Below are 23682 nucleotides of genomic sequence, written 5' to 3'. Positions count from 1 at the left end.
GGGCTGTAATAAAACGTTTTCAAATGTCTGGAATGATTAAATACTTCCCCCGAAGAGCATGCACAGTAAGGAGGATGATGAGGGAGGCAAAGAAGAGCCCAATGATAACAGATTCGTTATTGCTGATTAGTCATGAGTTTTGACAGAAAGCTGTGTTGGATGAACAAATCCCTTTTAGAGAGAAAGCCACAAAATGGAGATTTATAATCAGAATTGTTTGTAACGGTTAGATGAAACCAAAATCAAGCTTATTTGGCTCTGAACTGAATCAATCGGTATGTTTGGCAAAAATACAGTGATGGATCATTGATGCTTTGCACTGTTTTGAGGCTTGTGGTCTTGCTTCTCTTCCGAAGATCATCGTGAATTGCTCAATTCATTTATTACCCCAGCATTCGTCAATCAAATATTAATTGTGGGGTGCCAGTAATTTTGAAACCATGGACGCAACACTAGATTTTATATTTTAAAAATGTGAAAATTAATTATTATATATTTTCTTTATTTAAAAATATGTTTAAATTAATGTCTTGCATATTTTTGCAAAGGGTGCCAATAATTATGCAATTGACGATATACATGGATTATCTTGTGTGTGTGCACATTCATGCACATTTGTACTTGTGTTAAATTAACACCCTGAGTGTATGAGTGTAAGTAGATGGTGCACTGGGAATAATTAATAGTGATAGTGATAGTTTAGTGGTCATGGAGCTTGTGTTGCATCCATGAAATTGCCGTATCAAAAATGCCATTTGTCTCTGTGTGGTAGCGTGTAGCATATTTTTGACTCATATGACACATTTCATCTCAGTAGTGAAACGATAAACCTGCCTTCCTGCCAGACCCTCTTTTCCTCTGCCAGAGAATGCAGCATTGTCTTATTCTCTCCACAACAAAAAAAAAATGGAGAAATACTTCAAACTAGTCTCTGTGCTCCAGAATTGTGCCTTGAGCTGCTCCTTTCAACCCGGAGTGCTAATACGCTTCTGGCTCGCTGCTAATAAAATGGAAAAATAAATGGTAATTGTTTCATGCATTTCAAGGAGGCCAGCCTTACTCCATTAACCGTGTTTGCCTGTGTGTGTTTGTGTGTGTGTGTGCATGTGTATGTTTTAATTTTCAGGATCAGTCGTCTCTTTAACGGCACCGAGCCCATCGTACTGGACAGTCTGAAGCAGCACTATTTCATCGACAGGGACGGAGAGATTTTCCGCTACATCCTCAGCTTCCTCAGGACCTGCAAGCTGCTGCTGCCTGAAGACTTTAAGGTAAAAACTGAACTCTGTATTTATGCAGAAATCATTTAGATCACTGACATAAGAACTGACAATATATACAGTGCTAATTTAAAACATAAGCAGACCTGTCAGTGAGGAAGAGGAATAGTGAGTAGTCCTAGGACTGGGGTAAGAGTAAAAAACTTTCAAAAAATATTTAAAAATTTACAGATTGCTTGTGTAGAAACCTGAAACGGTTCCACACAGCCAATATTTTCACTGTTGACTTGCTGCTTTGTGTTTTAAATCACTTTTTAATTTTCATTATCATTGAAATTATTTGTAATTTTAGATCTGAGACTCTTTTTTTCCTGTCAAAATATTTGGCCTTTTCTCTTTTTCTGTGCCGTTTTGACCATTTTCCAGAAGGTGTATTAGGTGTCAGTTAATATCAGAGAGCTCAGAACACCTACACAACTATCAGTCACTCCACATTCACCTGTCGATCAGCTCAACTGCAGTGTTTATTAGAAGAAAAAGGAAGGCTTCTGTTTTGGGGTATTTTTCAGCAGTATCTCATAACAACATACTTCGATGTTAAAACACAGAGCTTCTATGCAAAATGTGTAAATGTCGGCAGGTCTGTATAATTTGAGATTTAATGGCAACCGACTCGAGCCCGGCATTCCTGCATCGATAAAATCTGATGTCACATGCACTGTTTTTAATTACTAGTGTACTGTTATTTAGAATTATTATAAAAAAAAAAAAAGTCAATGTAAAGGAGGCGTGGCCTATCTGCCTGTCAGTTCCAATGAGGGAGGCTTGTCGTTCCAAAAACCTCTCAACTCATCCTTTCTCTCTTTTTCTACTCTTGTTGTGTCTCACGTATACATTTTTTTTTCTGTCTTTGTCAGCAAAATGGCCCTTCTACTACAGAGACCCACAACATGAATAAACACATACACAAATGTCTCAATGCATGAAGTGTGTAGACTGTGGACCTAGGGTCTCTGTCCCTTGTTCTACCATTCCCTTTCACACACACACACACACGCAGCCATGTTAGTGCAGATTAACTCAGGAAGGCTGCACACACCTGGCTCCTATATTGCTCTACGCATGAGGAAGCTGCTCCACCTGGCCAAGCTTCACACAGACACACAGCTGCCTTCACACTGCACAATAATCAGTGTATGAACCATCCAGTACAAGCACACTGACAAAACAGAGGTTTCATGCGGATTTTAGTGGAGAAAGCTCTTGGGAGAGAAAATAGAATCTACAGGCTTCAGAAATAAAGATGTTATGAACTGGATGTCAAAGCCAAGGTTTCTAACAGTGTATCACAAGACAAGCGGTCCAGTGTAGAATAACCTCCCCTCAGTTTATTTCTTGCACAGTGTAGTCGATCAGACACAACATGTTTGCTGTCTGATGTTTCACACTGTACATGTAGCAAACACATAACACATGGAAGTCTATTGCAAATATAAAATCATTTTCCGTAGACGCATACGCCTGTCCATATCTCCTTATATTTGCTTCAGACATCTTCAGAGGTTCGAGCATTACTGAAAAGAAAATCCTAGCAGGCAGAGAGAACAAAGGTTTTACCACAAAAAAAAGTCGTGCATGTTCGTGGCTAGTTTTTTCCACATTTGCACCAAGGAACAGTAAGAAAACAACAAGGCAAAAGTCCAGTGTGACCACTACTTAATAATAAGCAGAAAGTTTTTTTTTTTAAACCAACCAAAGACACTACGGTCCCGCCCACTTGGTTTCGATTGGAACACAAGAATGAGGCTTTTGAATACACAGGTCAGAGTTCACCCAGAAAATAAGCACTACCAGAAGCCAGTGCGTGTCGTTCACATCCCACTTACTTTCCCCTTCAGTGAATTGTTTCATTTTTCTGCTGGGTGAATTTTATTCGTGTCTGGTCCGACCCCTGCTTTAGCGAGGAAGCACAAAAGCATAGTTTTCAGGTGTCTCAGTGCAAAGTAAACGCTACAATCAAGCCTCTGTATCATATCTAACCTATCAACATTTTTGAAAAAAGGATTTTGTTAAATAGCAGGCATCATCCATATCCATATCAGCTACACTTTCTGGTAGAAATCCTCCTTTAAACTGTATATTGATACAATATGGACTACAAGTAATCAGTAAATGCAAAGTACCAGCATGTGAACAAACAACAGAAATACCGAGCTGAATTAAATCCAAGACATGTCATACAGCGTTGCTGTTGCAGTCTAGAAATCTGGATGGATGGTAACATGTCATTTGAAATCATTGCCCTCATACCTTTTGATTTGCGTGACCTCTGAAAGAGGAAATACGGTGACTGGTGGGATTACTGCGTGTCCTTATCAGCATGACATCACTGCTCCGCTTGGCCTCAGGGATCAGTACCACACCCCGGCACAGGCAGCTGGTGTGTTCCTTTAAGTCAGTGAACAGATTTCATTTGCAGCAGTGCAAAATATAGTTTTTGTTGAGAGACTAAGAGGATCAAGAGGATCAGGTGCTGCCAGGATACATCAGTAAATATCATTAAAATAAGTAATTGATGCTGTATACAGTGCGTGTGCATATTGACAGCTACAGTTGCAGTCGTGTGTGTTCAGCAGTGAAGAATACACAGCTGTTTAATCCGTAGTACAGAGTTCATAAGATCAGTATAACCTGTTGTCATTCTATGCAAATAAAAGTAAGAGATTGTAATTTATGTGAGAATTAAGCACAGATGGAATTTTTTCGTTGGAGCGAAATAGAGTCAGAGAGCTTGTGATTGGTCTTGCCCCAGTTGCATGTCACTGAGAGAGACCGGTATGAAAATTGCCGGCTGATACCAATATCATTTTGAAAGATAGATAGAAGGTAGACTGAGACTTAGGGCTTGATTTGAGAGGGAGTCCAAGATAATGCCATTGAATGAGTGAATGAAGGAACAATAAAATAAGTAAAATAAATAATTACAACTGATACGTATGGCTTGATTTGAAGGGGGAGTTTAAGACAAAGACACTGTGTTGGTTTTATCAGGAGTTTTCATGTCAAAAAGGAAAGTTACATCACACTCACACACACACACACACACACACACACATTTACTGAGGAGGTGGTTATATAGGTAACATATAGGTTGGGTTACACTGCACTTATTTGTGGTTACCTGGTTAAAGCCATATAATTATTACCATTTCCTCTTTCTCCAGCTGAATGTGCATTACTGAAATATGGAAATATGAAATATGCATCTCTGATGCATGCAAAGTGAAACTGTTTTGCATGACAGGCAAATGAAAACCAACTTTTGGATTACAAATAAATAATGTAATCCAAAATAAATAAATAACTACCAATTCAAAGCTTCAGCTTCAGTTTTCTTTCCCTTTTAAATTACAAATAACTGTTTGTGCTTTAAATTGAAGCCAGCAAGGGAAAGTGATAGATTTTAAACTTAACCATTTTTGAAAAAAAAATCAGTTTCACTTTCCACTTGAACTTACAGTACATGTTCTCAGTTACAAATGGAGACAGAAATAGAAAGCACCTGTTTAAAAAATTGAGAAAACCCCTGCATAATAAATATCTAACCTGATTACTGTTTTGTTAAACTGAAAATTGTATGAAATAATGAAATCTTAACCTGATTGCTGTATTGTGTATACAGTAATTTCTCATCACTGATCGGGCCTCTCAGCGAGTGTATAGGATAGAATTTCACCGTTAGAAGCATCTCTGCCATTATGTGAGACACAGAACTAAAAAAGTGATCAAGGATTGTTTTCTTGAACAAACTTGTTTGAATACATGAAACACTTAACAATCAGATTTGCCTAAATGGAGCAGTCAGGTACGTAAGGAACAACGGCCAAGACAAAAACCACAGTACCTAACCTCACTGTGTGCTGTGCGTATCGTCTCCGTCGCCCCAGGTTCATTTTTGTCCATTTTTTTCACAGACATTTCTTCAGTATGTTGTTTTGTAATCCCATCAGAGAACTTGTCTTTATACTTCAGGTCAAACATGATTGCGATGCTCTCAGAACATGTCATGTATCCAGTAGTGCATTTTTATTGTTTGACATCTTGTCAACCAATAAGTACCTGTTTCACTAACTCCAAAAATGGTATGTAGTCTGCTGTGCTTATCTCTTGTTCAAATAGAAAGTCTGATTATATTCTCCATGAGTGCTCTGCCTGCTTGTAATCTGCAGCGTAAGCAGCAATCGCTTACTCCATTTTAACATGTTGTTGGTGCTGTTCCATCTTGTTGTAATGCTGCATTTAACTACAAAGTTAGCTGAAAAGCAGTCATTTTAGTTATGAGAAAGCATAAATATGCACTTAGTCTTATTTTTTTAAAACCTGTTTAAATAGCCATGGTGCAGACATTTAGTTTCCCTTTACTGTTATAATAAGCTCCACTCTTCTGGAAAGGCTTTCCACTAGATGTTGGAGCGTGGCTGTGGGGATTTGTGTTCATTCAGCTACAAGAGCATTAGTGAGGTCAGGTGCTGATGTTGGTGAGGAGGTCTGGGGTTCAGTCGGTGTTCCAGTTCATCCCAAAGGTGTTCAGTGGGGTTGAGGTCAGGGCTCTGTGCAGGACACTCGAGTTCTTCCACTCCAACCTTCACACACCATGTCTTCATGGAGCTCGCTTTGTGCACAGCGGCATTGTCATGCTGGAACAGGTTTGAGCCTCTTAGTTACAGTGAACGGAAATCTTAATGCTACAGCATACAAAGACATTCCATACAATTTGCTTCAGACTTTGTGGCAACAGTTTGGGGAAGAACTACATATGGGTGTGAAGGTCAGGTGTCCCCATTCTTTTGGTCATACAGTACACGTCTGCCTCCATTTACAGGCTTTCATGGAGGTTTTCTGGTGGTATTGAATTCTCAGTGGGCTACCATTCACCTCAGTCCATTACTGTCTGTTTTGGCAGGAGCAAGTAAGAAACTCATCATCTTGTGTCATGCCCTGATCTGTCTGTTATTAGTAGCAGGGCCTGCTCATGAATGTTTAGTAGAACACAGCTTGTAAGTAACACTTCTGCTGTTTTGTACATGCTGAAATAGTTCCATGCAGTAGACAATTTGCTTAGTGTATACCCTGAAGCATTATCAGCACTGATTCTTAGACAAATGTGAAGATTTTGTATAGTTTGTGTCCATTGTGTCGTTAGTTCGGCCACAGAACAACTTCTTACTTCTCTTTGTCGCTCTCATTTTCTCTCCCTGCCTTTACCCCCTCTCTTCTCTTCTTTTCTCCTTCTCTTTCCTTATCTTTCTGCTTCTCTCTCTCTCACACACACACACAATCTGGTTGTTTCTTTTCTCTCTTTCTGTCCCATTTTCCTCACCTCTTCCCTTTTTCTCTCTATAAATCAGCTGTTGATTAGTTTAATTCTTAAAGTAATGAACAAATATTATTAGGATAGTTTTAGTCTCGTTTTTAGCATTGGTTCCTCATTAAAGTGTAAAAGCAGAGGAATCTCAATTAGGAATTCTTAATGTAGTGAAATCTGTTCGGTGGATAGACACCTCAGCAGAACGGGACGTGTTGAATAACAGCCCAGTGCATTGCTTCCCACCAGTCTGAGGTAAGAACCAGTGATTTGCGTGATTGCTCAGAGGGTTGGAGTGGTTAAGGGGTGGCCCCAGCTTTATTATTAAAATGGGAGCAATATTTTGCAAAGGCTGAAGTATAACTTATGTGCATGAATAGTGCAACAGTTATCATCATTTTAGGTACTATTGCTGTAGTGTTACCTCATTTACAAAAGTAAAAGACAGATTTGCACTTGAAATCTCCTCTAGCCAGAGGGCTTACTGCAGTGTCGTCATGCTGCCAGAAGATCTCTTGGAAATAACGGCTCTCAGTCTCCCTTTGGTTTTCTCTTGTTCTCCATCTCATTTTCTGGTGCCTCTTCTGCCTCTCTCTCTCTCTCTCTCTCTCTCTCTCTCTCTCTCTTGCTGCATCATTATTTTGGAGCTCAAACAGTCTGCCTGAATGGAATTATGTTTGTGAGTCATCCTCATGTCTCTCTTGACACCCAGAGTTCAAATGTGTTAAAAGGTTTGTGTTGGAGAGAGGTGATTTACTTGGGCGTTTGGTCCAGCTTTGATGTAGTTTTTGCTAAGAATACTGGAGATGTAGATTGAGGCGAAACAGAGAGAGGAAGAGAGGACAAGGAAAATAAAAATTTGACTCCGGCACTTTGATGATGCTGGCCTAGTGAAACACACTGAAGCCCTTAATGGCATTTTCCAAAAACTTCAGCATCACTGTACGACCAGAGAGCAAGCAGCACATTGTCCACAGCCTCGCTTTCTCTACTAACCTTCATTCACTGTTTACTACTTAGAAATGTTCGGACACTTTTATAGCTATACAATTGTAACATTTATTTTAGAAATGTTGAATAAAAGCAATATAGATAGAAAGTCACTGTTACGATGGTCAGGAATAGCAGGGATGAGAACGAGGTGAGAGTGTAAATAAGAAACGGAGGGACAGGAACATGAACACCATCATCTTCATGTTTCAAACAGGCATTTTTACACACATCTCTGTCACTGTGTTACTTGTGGAGAAACTCAAACTACTTTTGTTTTTCTATACGCTTCTCGAAATCTTCCTTCATCTCTCTCCTACTCGCTCGCTGGATCGCGTCTCTCTTCCAGACCGCAGCATCGCTCATAGACACTGCACGGGAATGCTGCCATCTGGACTCATGGGAAATTAAAGACAGGAGCAGGAGGGGCAAATCACTCCTGGCTAAATGCCCTGAGGAGAGGGAGAGGGAGGGGGAGGCAGAGGGGGGCCTGCTTGCAGTGGGCCATATATCTGGGATGAAGGAATGCACAGAGCAGTGTTAGACCAGGTTCACACGGACATTTTCACATCCATCAAAAATGCATTAAGATGTATTTTGAAGGCATGTTTTGGGTAAAGATCAGTGTTTTTATTTTTTCTGTCTGTTCCTCTCTTTTCTCTTGTCTCTGCAGGACTTTAATCTGCTGTATGAGGAGGCGCGGTATTACCAGCTCACCCCCATGCTGAAGGAACTGGAGCGCTGGAAGCAGGAGCGTGATCAGCGGCGCTCGGCTCAGCCCTGTGAGTGTCTGGTGGTGCGCGTGACCCCCGACCTCGGCGAGAGAATTGCGCTCAGCGGGGAGAAGATCCTCATCGAGGAGATCTTCCCCGAGACAGGAGACGTCATGTGCAACTCAGTGAACGCTGGCTGGAACCAGGACCCCACCCACGTCATCCGCTTCCCTCTCAACGGCTACTGCAGACTCAACTCCGTACAGGTAACACAGCGACACCACCACAGCCACGCTAACTCCTCACAGACAACCAGACTCCTGCAACTGATGAGTTATACAACATACTACATGCGTGATATTGTTGTCATGGACCCTTACGCATCATATATTCCATATGGGAGCAGGCTAGCGAGGCAGGTGGCGTATCTGAGCAGCTCCTGGGATAAAGTCTGTTCTGTTTGAAAAGGAGACACCTGTTTTCTAAGGTCCTTTATTATATTTCATAATTGTGTTCACTAGATGAGAGGTCTATGAAAGTTGCAAAAACATGATGGACAGAACTGTGGCTACAACTTATGAAATACATTTACAAATGTAAATGTATTGAAAAATATATTTGAAAATAGCTTGTTTATTCATCTTTAAACCTGTAACCTTTTTTTTATGAATTAAGTAAATAACACTGTCTATCAGAAACTTTGATACCAGAAATTAGTCTATGAGGTAGAGGCAAAGAACGTGAAATGGAGCTTAGTGTGCATTATCTTGCTAGGACCAAAGAGTTTTATTTTCCGTCCCGCTCACACCTGAGTGATATTAACATTTCTAGTTTCTGAAACCCCCAAACGCGTGCATGCATATCATTCGCATGCACCACCATTATGTTACTGTTATGTGTACATCTCTCTTCTTGTCAATTTTAAGTAAAGCATTTTGCTGTTATTTCTGTAAATTTTATCATTTAGCAGTACAACTTCAGATGTGATAGTGTAAATTTAGTCCTAGTTTATATTGTTGTCATGGTTACAGTCTAACTTTGCACTGATTTAGAACTGCAATTACATTTATGTCTACAGAAAGTAACTGATAGCTGCTAGTCACTCGGATGCTAGTTTTTCTGTGTTACAGTAAACAGTAAACATGGTGAGAGGAAATTCTTTGATATTTATTAATCATTGGTTTTGGTTCCTTGGTGGATTGGTAGATGGGTTATGTGCAGTTTAGGATGTTTGTGCATGTGTGTGTGTGTGTATGTAGGATTGACCACAAGCTGAAGACACACAACAACATATTATGTGTTGGCAAACTGCATTCCTACAGCATTCATGTACTGGAGACTACATAGACACACACACACACACACACACACACCCTTCAGCCATCCGTCCTTGCCACGATCAGCTCTTGACTGTTTTCAGTGCGAGAGTGAGAGATGGACACCTCCAGGGAACGTCGTCGGATTAGCGACAAACACACATACACACACACATACACACCCATGTAAGACCAGGGAAACGCACAGGGCACAAAACGCCTGTTTTCCATCACAGGCATGTTTTGTCTCTTCTTCTAAAAACAGAGGGAATGGAAGAACAGAACCCAAGAAAAAAATGGTATGCATAATTTACACACCCCTCCGTTTAAAGACCTCACTGCTCTCGGTTTCAGAAAGACTCCAGCACCACACCGCCCCAAGCTACTCAAACACACGTATTGCATTTTTTAATACCATACTTACAATTTCTCAAACAGCCTAAACCACTTCACACTCCTTTTATAGGTTTTTAAATGGTGTGCAATATAATTAATTGGCCGCATCAGCTAACAAACATTTCATGCTTTGTCTCTGAGTTTGCTTAAATGGATGAGGAGGAGGTTTTAAACTGTTCACATTAATGACAGAACACACACACACACACACACACAGGCAGACAGTTGTGCCATAGAGGATGAACATTCAGAGAATCATTTCTTACATACTTTTAATTTGCAGAACGATAACCATTTTGCATCAACGATAACCCTTTCTGGATCTAAAAAGGTCTAAAACATTTATGATCTTTGTCGGAAGATCATTTAACATTTTTCTGTGAAAGAAACTTTTCTTGTGAGATAGACAAGATATTTAAAAGGAGTCTTAAAATCAATTAAAAGATATGGATATCTATTGAACATGGAAATTCATAGAGTCTAAACATTTGCTGTTCATTAAGACCTAATTATTTAAAAATGGTGCACTGTGCAAATGATCTGTCCTGATATAAACTAGTTATTTTAGTCTAAAATACCTAATATCTGATCTGTTGTATGTAAATTATGGGTATTATAGGTCATTTGTGGAACAACTGCTTCTGATATACGTTTTATACAGTATACCATGTTATCACGGACACGTCTTCGGCAAATAAGATAAATATTGCAGTATTGGCAAATATTTCCACCTATGTTCCAGGCTGTGTAATTAGGGCCCTTATTTTGGACAAATTAATAAAAACCCATTGTATGTGTCCATGCAGTAAAGAAATCCCATAATTGTCTCTGAGAGTCTTTGTGATAATCCTGTAAACCGAAAAAAAAGACAGCTATCATGACATTTTAAATTCAGCATATGCCTACAATGGCAACATCTGCATGCAGTCGTGTGCGTGTGTGTGTGTGTGTGTGTGTGTGTGTGTGAGAGAGAGAGATCGGGTTTGAGCATGACATGACAGCTCTTTGACCCAGCCCAGACTTTAGAGAGCTGTTTTGAAGCCAAACTAATATTTAATATGATTGGATATTTTATTGTCTTTGGAAGTGAGAATCTCCCCACTGTTTATATTACCATGAGAAGAAGAGAGATAGACAGATAGAGAGAGAGAAACAGACGGACACAGAGCAAAAGAGAAACAGAGAATGAGAGAGACACATACAGAGAGGAGTGAGAGACAGACAGAAGCATAAAGAAAGATGAACGAGCGCAAGATAGATGTAGATACAGAGACAGACACATAAAGATAAAGAGAGACGCAGAGAGAGACAAATAGAGAGAGGGAAAGAGAGACACATACGGAGATAGGGTAACAGGCATAGAGAGAGAGAGAAAGACAGAGAGAGATAGAAATACACAGAGAGAAAGAACACGAGATAGAGATGGAGAGAGACAGAATAATATTTAGCGTGAATAAGTGAGAATATCTGCAGAAAGAACAGAGAGAAGGACGAGAAAGAGACAGAGAAAAAAGACCAAGAGAGATTGAGTGTGAGAAAAGAAGGAAGAAGAAAATGTGCGAATGGACCGTGTTGAGACACACAGAGACAGTGTCCCAAAGCTGGAGCTGTGTGAGCAGCTCCATACATCACTGTGATTGAGCACGGGGATCAGTGAGGATGCGATCTTTCCTCCATCACCTTGACAGGAACACAACCTTAGAGAGAGAGAGAGCATTTCCCTCCTGACGGGTCTGACACACACACACACACACACACACACACACACACACACACACACATACACCTTTCCCTAGCTCTTTAATACTTCGGCTGAAGCCTCTGTAGACAGTGCTGCTGTGGCACTGCTGATTAAAGAGGCTCCACGGCCATGTTTCAATCCACAAATCCAAAAAGAAGCTAAAGGGAGTGTGTGAAGGGGACGTGTGTTTGATAGGCAAGGCATCGGTCAGTTATGTCTAGTACATCTCTACTGTTCATGATGTGTATGTGCGTGAGAAAGATGACTGCTTGAGTGAAATTGTGGCTGTTGGTATGTGTGTGAGTGGGTGAGAGAAGGAAGAGAGATTGTGTGGGCTGTGTCAAAGGACATTCTACTTCCCATTGATGTTACACACATACACACACATACACACACACACAACTTTATGAGAATCATAGGCTGTAGCTCTCAGCTGTGTGTGTAGTTTGAAAGACTTCTTCATACTGACTGTGTGTATTTAAAAATACAGTGATTGTATTCCTCGCCTTAGTATTATAGTTACATTGCAGCTCTGAGGTGTTTGTGTGATTGAGTGTGTGTGATTGTGTGTGTGTGTGTGTGTGTGTGTGTGTGTGTTTTTTTGGTTAGTGATAAAGAAAACATGCCATTGCCTGACTTGTGTAGACTTGGACTTTTCTTCTTATCACAATTCTTAAGTACCTGCAAAGGCACTGCATTAATTATTTCCAAAATCGTATTTTTGCAATGACTAGATTTTTTAATTTTTTTATTATACATGTAAACACACACTGTATGTCATGTGAAAATGGAGAACTGTCTGTATTAAGGGCAGTAGCCCTGTGTCTGGCCTGAGCAGCTGATGTGCTGCAGCTGACCTCCAGAACAAATCATTTGTGTTTCCTTCTGCAATTATAGATTAATCCCACAAATACATATGAATTTTACATGAATGTGAAAAATGTGCATTTGCAGGTCCTTTCAGGGCAGAACCTTGTTCACACGAATGAGAAATGAAGTGTGTGTTGAGTCTTGCTGAATCTGAATCTGCTTGTCTAGTGGGACTCTTACACTGCCTGTGAGTAAAACTCCAACGAACTGGCCACAAACTATTGCACACAAGTCACATTAGGTCAGTAAAGAACAGTGTTATTTTGGCGGTCCTCTGTTTCCAGACGGAAGTTTCATGAGCCTTCAGTCTCGAGTCAAAGTCAAAGTGTGACTCTGAAGTCGATCACCAACTCGACTCCTCATCTCTACTGGACTGTCATGGCAATAATATGCACATGCAACATGAAGTGTAAAGAAAAAAACATTTCTTCTAATCTGTTCTCATTACAGTCATGCCATCAGTTATTAAAATCCAATCTAGAGCCATGGCTGAGAGTGACTTAAATCTGTCACGGATTTGTGCCACATCACTCCTGTAGTCCTTATCTTACGTTTATATCCAGAGTAGCATGAACAAAATATTGTATCCTATCATTGCCTTCACTTGACTGTGACCTGCGTTGCTGGTGTCTTTTGCTCGCCTGCATTGTATGTTCTGTAATTTGTTTTGAGGAAGCATGCCTCCATCTCTGCTTGGCTCCAATTGTTCCCAGCACCACAGACGCACTAAAAACAATTAGGCAGATTTGTGCACCAGAGTAATCAACACTGTGTGTGTGTGTGTGTGTGAGAGAGAGAGAGAGAAAGAAATTTCTCTGAAATGGTTACTGCTCCTTGTGTTGTGTGTGTGAGAGCGTGATGCTTGGGCAGGTTGGATCATTACTGCACTGTTTAAACGCAGCATAAACCGTCTGCTGCTGTGCACACGCTAAGGAGAGAGAGTCTGTCTCTGTCAGCAAGATCGAGAGAGAGAGAGAGAGAGAGAGAGTAGAGCGAGGGAAGAATATTCATGCGAAAGAAACAAGGAGAGCAGAGCTGAACTTTAAATGAGATCTTCATGTAGCCAAAGTGAAATTCTCCATCTGTCACGTAGTTTAGCATTGTAAATAATGATGCCGTGTTTCTAAGAAGTGCTGCGTAAGTGCGCAGGGCTGAAATTGCTTTACTGGAAGGTATCGGTGCAGGCTAGATTCCCCCATCTATTTATCTCATTCATTCTTTAACGTAATCTAATCCAGCAGGAATGCACAATTTCAGTGCTCTACACACCTGAGTCAGCTCACCAGTAAACAGCATGCCCTGTCCTCCATCACACACTTCATCACATGTGTGTAAGCAGGGAAAATACACTGTGAGTATAGCTGTGAGCGATACATGCATCACTCGCAACAAAGCAGTAATAATAATACAATAATAATAACTGTCATTTATATAACACTTTTAATACGTTTGAAATGCAGCATAAAATGCTTTACAGAACGAAAAAAAGAAAAGATAAATAAACAGTTATGGGGAAAAAAAAGACTTCTCTCATCTTGGCTAAATCAGTAAGAATGCGTATGTAAAAAAAACATTTAAGATTTAGCAGTCAGATCTAAATACTTCACAGTATATCGCAAATGAAGATAAACTCTTGAAGTCTTCAGTGCTCCTGACGTTTACTCCTAATGGTAATGGACTTGAAATGGTTTGCGATTGCCATCTTGGTTGCATTCCATATTTAAAGTGATCATTCATCATTTATTGTGTCCTGACTAAAGTGGAAATGCAGTGCCGGAGTTGAAGACTTTTCTCTGTAGCTGTTATGAGTGAACCATTTAAAGTCTCATTTTTATAGTGTAAAAGGACAAATGAAGACCTTCCACATCACTCCAGATCAAAACCCACTTTTCAAGCAGACACTGTAGTTTCTTATAAAAATCACAAAGCGTAAATCTAAATTGATAGGTAACATCTATCAGTGTTATACAGTGGGTTGGGGAAGTGTCCAGACACCTTGAGTTTCTGCACATTTTATTGTGTTATAGATTTAATTTTAAATGGATAAATTTACTTTTTTTGCTATTGATCTACACACTGAAGTTCTAACCCATACTGACAAAGCGAAATCAAGGTTTTAGGTATTTTTGCCAAGTTTATAAATCAGAATTAGATTAGTAGTCAGACCCTTGGCTAAAGGCAATCCTGTTTGCTTTGATTATCTTGACATGTCTCTAGAACTAGACTGTCCACCTGTGGCAAATGCAACTGATTAAATATGATTTAGAAAGGCACACACCACTGTGTGTGTGTGTGTGTGTGTGTGTGTGTGTGTGTGTGTGTGTAAGGTCCCACAGTTCACAGTGCATGTCAGACCAAAACTAAGCCATGAAATCCAAGGAAGTCTTCATATCAAGCAATCAAGACATAGATCTTGGCAAGGATATTAAACTATTTCTAAAGCTTTGAATGCTCCCAGAAACAGAGTTGGCACCATCATTGTGAAGTGGACGAAGTTTGGAACCATCAGGACTCTTCTTAGGTCTGCCCATCCGGCCAAACTCAGTAACCAAGCTAGAAGGTCACTGGTCAGGGAGCTGACCAAGAACCCAAAGGCCACTCCAACAGAGCTTCAGAAGTTCTTCACAGAGATAGGAGAACCTGCCAGAAAGACAACCATCTCAGAAAAGCTCCATCAGTCAGGTCTTTATGGTAGAGTGGCTAGACAGAAGCCACTCCTGTTTGGCAGGCACTTAAAGGAATCTGAGAGCATGAGGGAAAAATTCTTTGTTGGTCTGATGAGACCAAAATTGAACTCTTTGGGCTAAACTCCAAGCACTATGTCTGGCAAAAACCAGGTGCTGGCTTATACCATCCTTATGATAAAGCATGGTGGTGGCAGCATCATACTACAGGGGTGCTTCTCAGTGGCAAGGACAGGGAGACTGGCCCCAATTGAGGGAAGGATTAGTATAGCCTAATACACAGAGGTCCTTGAAGAAAAATTGAAAGTTTCTCCTTTCAGCATGACAACAACTTCAAGCTTGCAGCTAAAACAATGCTGGAGTGGCTTCAGGGCACATCTCTGAATGTCCTTGAGTGGCCCAGGCAAAGTCGTCTGTATACAGACCTGAAGCTGGCAGTTCACAGACTATCCCCATCTAATCTGATCAAGCTTGAGAGGATCTGCCATGAAGAATTGGAAAATCTGCACAAATCCAGGTGTGCGAAGCTTGTAGAGACTTACCCAAGAAGACGTGAAGCTGTAATAGCTGCAAAAGGTGCTTCTACAAAGTAGAATGAGTAGAAAGGGTCTGAATCCTTATCCCACTGAGAGATTTCAGTTTCTGATTTTTACTAAACTTCCAAAAAAATACTAAAAGCTTGTTTCCATTATGAGTTATTGTCTGTAGATTAATGGCAAACAAGGTAAATTTAATACATTTTAAATTAAATATATAACCCAATAAAGTTTGCAAAAACTGATGTATTTTCCAAACGCACTGTATATTAAGAAGAACTACATTCCACATTTTAGGAGCACAAACACCTCTTCACTTTCCAGCTTTGTCTAATGGTGAGCATTGGATGGTATTAACACATCCTTTCAATGCTGTACAATGTAAATGTGTTCATCTGCTGTATCGCGTGCTGTGAGATTTACTCCTACTCTTTCACTCTTCATCATTCACAAACATCACATTCTCATATGGTTCCATGCTGACTCTTCTCGTACACACTATAAATCAAATTAGCAAAAAGATTTGGCCACATAGTCAGGGGTGCCTTTTTGCTAGACAGACAAATTTACATTTATTTTGCAACGCAAAACATTTACATTTATTTATTTTGTGATGCTTTTATCCAGAGTGTGTTAAAGGGAGGCAGAATTTAATCCAAATGTAAAGCCAATGGACATTTTTTAGGCCAGAACTCTCATTCAAACATGAACGCTCTGCTCCAGAAAGTCTCAGATTAGCTGGTGCAGTATGTTTGGAGTATTTCTATTTTCCATCCAACATTCAGAAAGTGTTTTAAACAGATAACAGAGCAGGATGTTAATACATTTCCATATGTTTGGATTTAGGTTACTTTTCTGCTTTGGTTTCTGTTGTAATGTTTCTCACTTCAGGGACCAATCATGGTAAATGGCCAAAGAGAGGCTTTTTTCCTCACTCTCATGGCCGAAGCCCTGTTGCATGGTTCTTATTGAAATCAACGGCTAAAAAAAGCCAACATGTCCCTGTAGTAAGTTATAGAAAAAGTAGAAGGGGGTCAGTCAGTCAGAGTCAGTCAAAATATTAATAAATTAATAAATAGCTTGTGTATTTTCTTCCAGTAGCTTCATACAGTAGTAGGGTTATATTATCTCATATTGCCTATACGTTTCTTACCTTTTAGAGGTTCTTCCCATCGGCTTTGTTTTACATTTTACAAGTTACAAGCTTCAGCTTCATGGCTTACATGAAGAGTTTGTCAGAAAATCCCAGAAACACTGCAAGACTAAATGAGATTTGAGTTTTACATGCATTTTAGCTGTAATGATTTTTACCTGTGATCTCCCCATCCCTGCAGGTGCTGGAGCGTCTGTTCCAGAAGGGCTTCAGCGTGGCGGCGTCGTGCGGGGGCGGAGTCGACTCCTCCCAGTTCAGCGAATACGTGTTGTGTCGCGAGGACAGGCGGAGCCAAAACATGAACACGCCCCTCAGGATAAAACAGGAGCCGCTGGACTAGAGACACATGCTCATCTCACTGACACAGACTGATCTGCCCTCAGACCCTGAGACTCAACAACTCAGTTCCACACACTCAGACGCACATATACACACACTCACACTCACACATACGTACGCCTGTTACCTAAAGCGGAATGTAACAGACACAAAACACACAAAGTCACACAAGTAAAACCCAAAGAACTAGGAACACAAAATGGGCAGAACAGAAGAATTTTACTCAGTTTCTCACTCCTGTGATGATTAATGGCACTCTGTCCGGCCAATAAGAAGCTGGTTTCTCCCGCAGGCTCCTCCTTCTGTCAGTGCAGCGTGAGTTGTTTTCACGCTGCATGTGAACGGGTTATATTCAGGGACGCCCGCTCTCTCCATCGCCTTCTCTAAACGCTGGCAAAGTGCCACAACGACACCACAGAGAACGATAAGGTGCAGTGAACAGACTCAGTTCTCAGAGGACTGGCCAAAACTATTGTTTCATGTTATTGTTGTTTATAAAATATAAAAAAAATTCTTATTATTCTTTGTCTGCCACCATGATGTATACAGTCCCTAATGCTATGGTTTTTATGTTCTTTGTTTACTTTGTGTTTCTTTTGTTATATGAAGGATGAATGCAAGTTGTACGTACGTGGAGAGCAAGAGCGAGTCGCTGCTTCTCTGAAACACTCTCATAGCCCGAGGCAGCACAGTTAACACACCGCGCACTGTAATGCATCTAGAGCCCAGAGAAGGCCGCTTTGTTTAAACAGAGCTGCGAGCAAACACAAGTATTACTAAAGCTCTTCCTGCAGCAGGCCCAGGTAACAGAGAGCATGTGTGTAATACAATTCTCCTGACATATCGCTGAATATTCAGATCCAGCATAAGCTACGTGCTAGTATGTGTTAAAGAAAGCAATGGTGAAATCAACAGATATCACAGAGTGGAAAATGTACATTCATGTTGACCTTTTCATGATCATAGCCAAATCAGAACCATCAGAAAACAGTCAGGATTGTGTCAAACAGTCAACCGTACATGCTCGAGTACATACATCTGCACTTAGACAAACATGGGGCCCTGCTTTGAGCACAGAGCTCATGCCTGCTGGCGATCACAAGAGCAAGAAGCCTTTCAGCACTAGCATAGCGTGCCATGGATCATAGTTTAAGCAGCCCCAATGCAAGCAGCTCATTAATCGTGAATACATTACGTTATTGTTGTGGTTATTAAGGTGAATTAAATTTCTTTCTTTTAAGGTAGTGTGTGGTAGCTGAATTTCTCACATCAGTGTGTTATCAGATGCGCAACGATGGTGACATACATACACTGCTCACAACCGGATCTGAATACACTCAGAGCACTAAAGGTGGGATCAATCATTTTTTAATTCTGTAATATTTTGTAAGGGTTTCCTCAAATGAAAGAAATATCTGTTCCCAGGAGAAACTTTGGTTTGTGTGGCAGCACTGGATCTAAAAACAGGAGAGAAAAAAACAAATGACGTGGATCGGTAACATCCAGTCAGTCAAAACAAGGCACAACTCGCCCGTCAATCGTTTTAGCTGTTAATTTAGAAAGCGCTTTTCTCTTGCGCTTGAATTCATGCTGTCTGGCCAGGGCAGTGCACTGTTTGGAGGTGTGTGTGGCTTTGTAGGGGTTGTGTTGCTTTGTAGGGGTTGTGTTGCTTTGTAGGGGTTGTGTTGCTTTGTAGGGGTTGTGTTTGTTTGCACTTTGAATTTCAGAACAGCCTAGCTGCAGCTAACTGCTGACTGTACCTTTAAATGAGGGAGACACATTTTTGACAGCATTTGCACTCTGAAAATAAAGCCTGTCCTATTTGGAATGACGAAGGACAGCTAATGTTTGAATTGAAGTTGAATCGTTCTCTGTGATGGTGTGGCGTATGTGGAGCTGTTGATCTGGCAGCCTTTATGATTAAGCACCAGACTGAAAAAATGCACAGGGTTAGCCTGATATCATTAGTGTATTTTACACTGTATGGCCAGAAGTTTGTGGACACCTGACCATCACACCCATATGTGCTTGCTGAACATCCCATATAATAACCTTGTTATAATAACATCCACTCTTCTGGGAATGCTTTCCACTAGATTTTGTCCATTCAGCCACAAGAGCTTTAATGAAGGGTTGAGGTCAGGGTTCTGTGCAGGACACTCGAGTTCTTCTACACCAGTCTTGGCAAACCATGTCTTCATGCAGCTCGCTTTGTGCACAGGTGCATTGTCATGCTGGAACAGGTTTGGGCCTCTTAGTTCCAGTGAAGGGAAATTGTGTACATATGTATAAATATGCTACAGCATACAAAGACATTCTATAAAATTATATGCTTCTGACTTTGTGGTTTGGAGAAGAACCACATATGGGTGTGATGGTCAGACGTCCACAAACTTTTGGCCATATAGTGTAACTACCTAGCACCAAAAATTAAGGCATTAAAATATACCTGGCTGGCTAGCATTAGAGAGCAGTGTAACTGGAGTGCTAAGTGTAAACGGCTAGCTAGCCTAAAATATACCCTGCTATCACCATATAAAATAAATTATTAAGTAAAAGAAATCATTGAATAAGCAGTCTGCAGTAGCTAAACACTATCTACAGAATCTAGCTAGCTAGCTCAAGACCTATAAACTTTGAGTGGGTTTATTTGTTAGAACGACGTCAGTTAGGATGAGTATTAGTGTCCCAACAACACCATTAAAGTATGAAAAGTTGTGTATCAGACTATTTAAAGAAGAGTGACAAGAACACTGACAGGTAAACAGGCTGTAAACAGTCATAACATGTTAGCTGTTTACTCTGATAGGAAGATTAAATTTCAGCACATGCCTAACACAAATACGACTGCTTTGCCCATCACGGCTGACATCAAAGACGGACGAAAACACGAAAGCACAAAACAAACAAGCGAGCTTAAGGTCAGCCACCCCAGAGTGTGATCCTGCCCGCAGCATCCCCACATCAAACCCAGCCGCTTCGCGCTTTCTCTCAGTGTGTCTTACACACGCCGCTTCTTTCACCCTGAACGCTTTTTCATCAAAAATACACCCCTGTTTTGATCTGCCTGGTTGAAGTTTAAAAAAGAGAAATTATCTCAGTTTTGTGTGTGTGTGTGTGTGTGTGTGTGTCCTCGTTTCAGACTTAAATCTTAAAATACTCATTAAGAAAGTTGATTAGTTTAATTAAGTCCAGATCTGTTGGCTTTGGTGTTGCATTTGCTGATTAAATGCCAGTTGATAGAGGGTGTGTGTGTGTATGTGTGTGTGTGTGTGTTGGATCTAAAAGCCTGGAGCAGAGTGCTGACCCCCGTAGGGAAGCCTAATCAAGCCAGGCTTTGTTCTGATCCAGCATTGACTCAGTCTTCTCATCCCATCCATCACACAGAATGGTCAACCACTCCTTTCATGTGTGTGTGTGTGTGTGTGTGTGTGTGTGTGTGTGTGTGTGTGTCAGAAGCTCTGAGAGCAGCAGTGCCTGTGGAGAAGTTACACTCCCCACTGTGACACACCATCATGACCCACCTACAGGACCCCCGGAGTTCGTTCACACACACACACACACACACACACCCCAGAGAGCAAAGTATAAAACTACATTACAAATCTGTACTGTCTTTTGTCAAGTTCGGCAGAATGTATATTCAGAAGCTGTAACAAACATGAATCTAGTTTCCTGTTCCTGTTCTCCCAGAAGCATCCAGAACATTTCAGAAGCCGGACCTGCACCAAACTGCTGATTTATTAGCTACACCAGTCTCGTAACTCATAGACTAACCATTTTAAGGAACCATTAGACCATTAACATTATGTAATTCTTCCTAAAATAATGACACCTGGATAGAAAGAAATAATATTTACACAGTGTGTTGCTTGAAACATGAAACAAATTTAACCCTATAAAGTCCCAGTTTATTATTTAGTCAACCACCTTAAAGAATATTAATCAGTAACGACTATAAATTATTGAGTAACTACAGTGAAAGTACAAGGAAAGGTATGTAGTAATGATAGTGAGGAATGTAAGGCTAGACCCGCTGACGGCTCCGGACTATTTAATAGGTTAAAACACACTGGCTTACTTTGCAATTAGTGGGGAATCACAGAAAATTGGGAACTACTCAAGGCTAAAAGCAATATTTTATCCATTTTCAAATAATTGACTACTGAAGCCCTCTTTGAGGTTTTGACATTTTATTCTGTGATGCTTATGGAGAATTGGGGAACAGCTCTTGGATAATACACTCAGAAAAAATGTATTAAACCTTTAGTGTGTGTCTTTCACCTGGGAACATGACTTTGATGTACCTTGGAAAAAAAATGTAAAAATTACTGGAGCTTAAGGACTAAAGCTGTACTGCAGGTACCATTTATTTTGAAATAGTAGTTGTGTTACTGCAATGAAGAATGACACTGATCCACAGCTACATAAAGAATCTCAGTAAGGCTGGCGATATGACAAAAATATCAAAAATTAACACTTGAAGATATTTCTGTACTTTGTAATATAATGTCTGCAAAATAAATTGACACTGCCAAGAGGGAAAGATCTGCACAAAATTAGCATTTTACATTTTCTTTAAGTTAAACATTGAGTATAAAATTTAAAATAGAAAGAATAATGTAATCTAAGAGTATAATTTATCACAATGTTGATATTTTATTGTAAAATCTGCCCAGTTCTATCACCAAGTCTTCTAAACACACACACAAATAAGCAAAGTGTGTTTTTAGAATTTGAAATAAAAGTATGTAAAGTGTCACACAAGTGTGTAAAGTGTATAAAGCAAAGTTCTCTCTGCTACTTTAGGTTCATGTGTGCGGTTTTGATGCTTTCTGAGGAGCCACTTTTCAAAGTGCTGATGTTGCAAAATCACAAGCGATGATGTTTCATGATGATCATGCCGTTACTGTGCAAATGTTTCCACCTGATATCATCCATGTTGGAGAATGAGACACTCTGAACTCACAGGTGTACGGCTTAAAGTTCACAGGTTTGGGAAATCCCGAGACTTAATGAAAATAGCCAACATGTCATCCTACCTCGTCTTGTGTGCTTTAACACATCTCGGGATTTGACAGGTTTAATGAGACTGATCGACAAACCCAGCAGGTTTAGACCATGTTCAGTCTGGTGGCTTTGATTATGTAGTTACTCGTTTATGGAAACTCGTACCTGACGCTGTTTTCTCTCCTACACACGGCCTGTAAAGATAAAACAGAGATTCTGAGAGAGTTCTTATCAAAGAACGATAAAAAAAAAAAAACATTTCTGAGCAATATGTTCTGTACATATGGATTTGAAAAGAGAAAAAGAAGCCTTTCCAAATGTAAACCAAGGTGAAATTTTGTTATTATTTGATGTTTTAATAATTAGACTGTGTTATTGAAAGGGCATGTGTTTAACAGTGTCTCCACATTTTTAATTGATTTTAAGTTACTTGCCTATTTGCTATAATAAAGTATAGATGTACTGTTTATCAGAGATGTGCTGTTTTTTGTTTTTTTGGTTTTTTTTTTAAATATAAATAATCCATATAAACACCACTGTTGGTGGAATATGAATTTGGTGAAGCTCTTTAAGTGTGAATTAATAATAAAGTGCAAAATAGGAACATAAGTCCAAAATATCATTCAATCAAGAGATCAAGAGTAGACGTGTAATACAAATTAATGAATGACTATAAAACAGTGGTTCTCAAAGAGGAATCAGTGAATCAAAGCCTGACTGTCTGTGATTTTTTTATATTGTTACAGTGGAGAAAATCACAACCCACTCTTATTAAAATAATTATATTTATTTTTGAGTTTATATTTGACTGGTCCTTTGATTTAAATGCTTTAAATAATTTCAATTTGAACCTATATTGTGTTTTGGAAAATTCAGGGAGAAAAAATCTCTATAGCTCCAAAAATTCAATTCAATTCATTTTTATTTGTATAGCGCTTTTTACAAAGGTCATTGTCTCAAAGCAGCTTTACACAAACAAAAGTAAAGTGAAGTGTGTGTGTGTGCCGTCTCTGATGAGCAAGCAGGGCGACGGTGGCAAGGAAAAACTCCCTGAGATGGTGATAGGAAGAAACCTTGAGAGGAACCAGGCTCAACAGAGAACCCATCCTCATATGGGTTTACACTGTAAAAAAGTAACCTGAATATTATTGTACAAATTGTAACATTCCTAATATTTAAATAGTTGGGTTATTTCCATACAATAAATGTGTACTGATGTGGTTGATGGAGTTTATTTTACGGTTAATGGGGTCTCTGGATGCTCAAGGTTTGAGGAGTGTGTTGAGGAGTGTAGTTAAAGCAAAGTGATGCAGTATAAAACTACTCATATTTTCTGAAATAGCCTTCGC

The 23682-nt window shown here is 39.9% G+C and overlaps 1 protein-coding gene across 3 annotated transcripts in view; it reads left to right on the top strand.

The window, feature by feature from the left end:
- LOC113534829 (BTB/POZ domain-containing protein kctd15) overlaps positions 1-23134 on the top strand; it is a 34109-nt gene extending 10975 nt beyond the window's left edge. For all 3 annotated transcript variants that reach the window (XM_026927799.3, XM_026927798.3, XM_026927800.3), the window contains 3 exons: positions 1127-1271; positions 8249-8554; positions 17166-23134. In XM_026927799.3, the coding sequence (XP_026783600.1) occupies positions 1127-1271; positions 8249-8554; positions 17166-17324 (610 nt within the window). In that variant the 3' untranslated portion in view covers positions 17325-23134. The remainder of the gene's footprint in view (positions 1-1126; positions 1272-8248; positions 8555-17165) is intronic.
- The last annotated feature ends 548 nt before the right edge of the window (positions 23135-23682 follow it).

Source organism: Pangasianodon hypophthalmus, chromosome 6 (assembly GCF_027358585.1).
Source record: "Pangasianodon hypophthalmus isolate fPanHyp1 chromosome 6, fPanHyp1.pri, whole genome shotgun sequence".
Taxonomy (NCBI): Eukaryota; Metazoa; Chordata; class Actinopteri; order Siluriformes; family Pangasiidae; genus Pangasianodon; species Pangasianodon hypophthalmus.
This window is presented reverse-complemented; position numbering and strand designations above follow the sequence as displayed.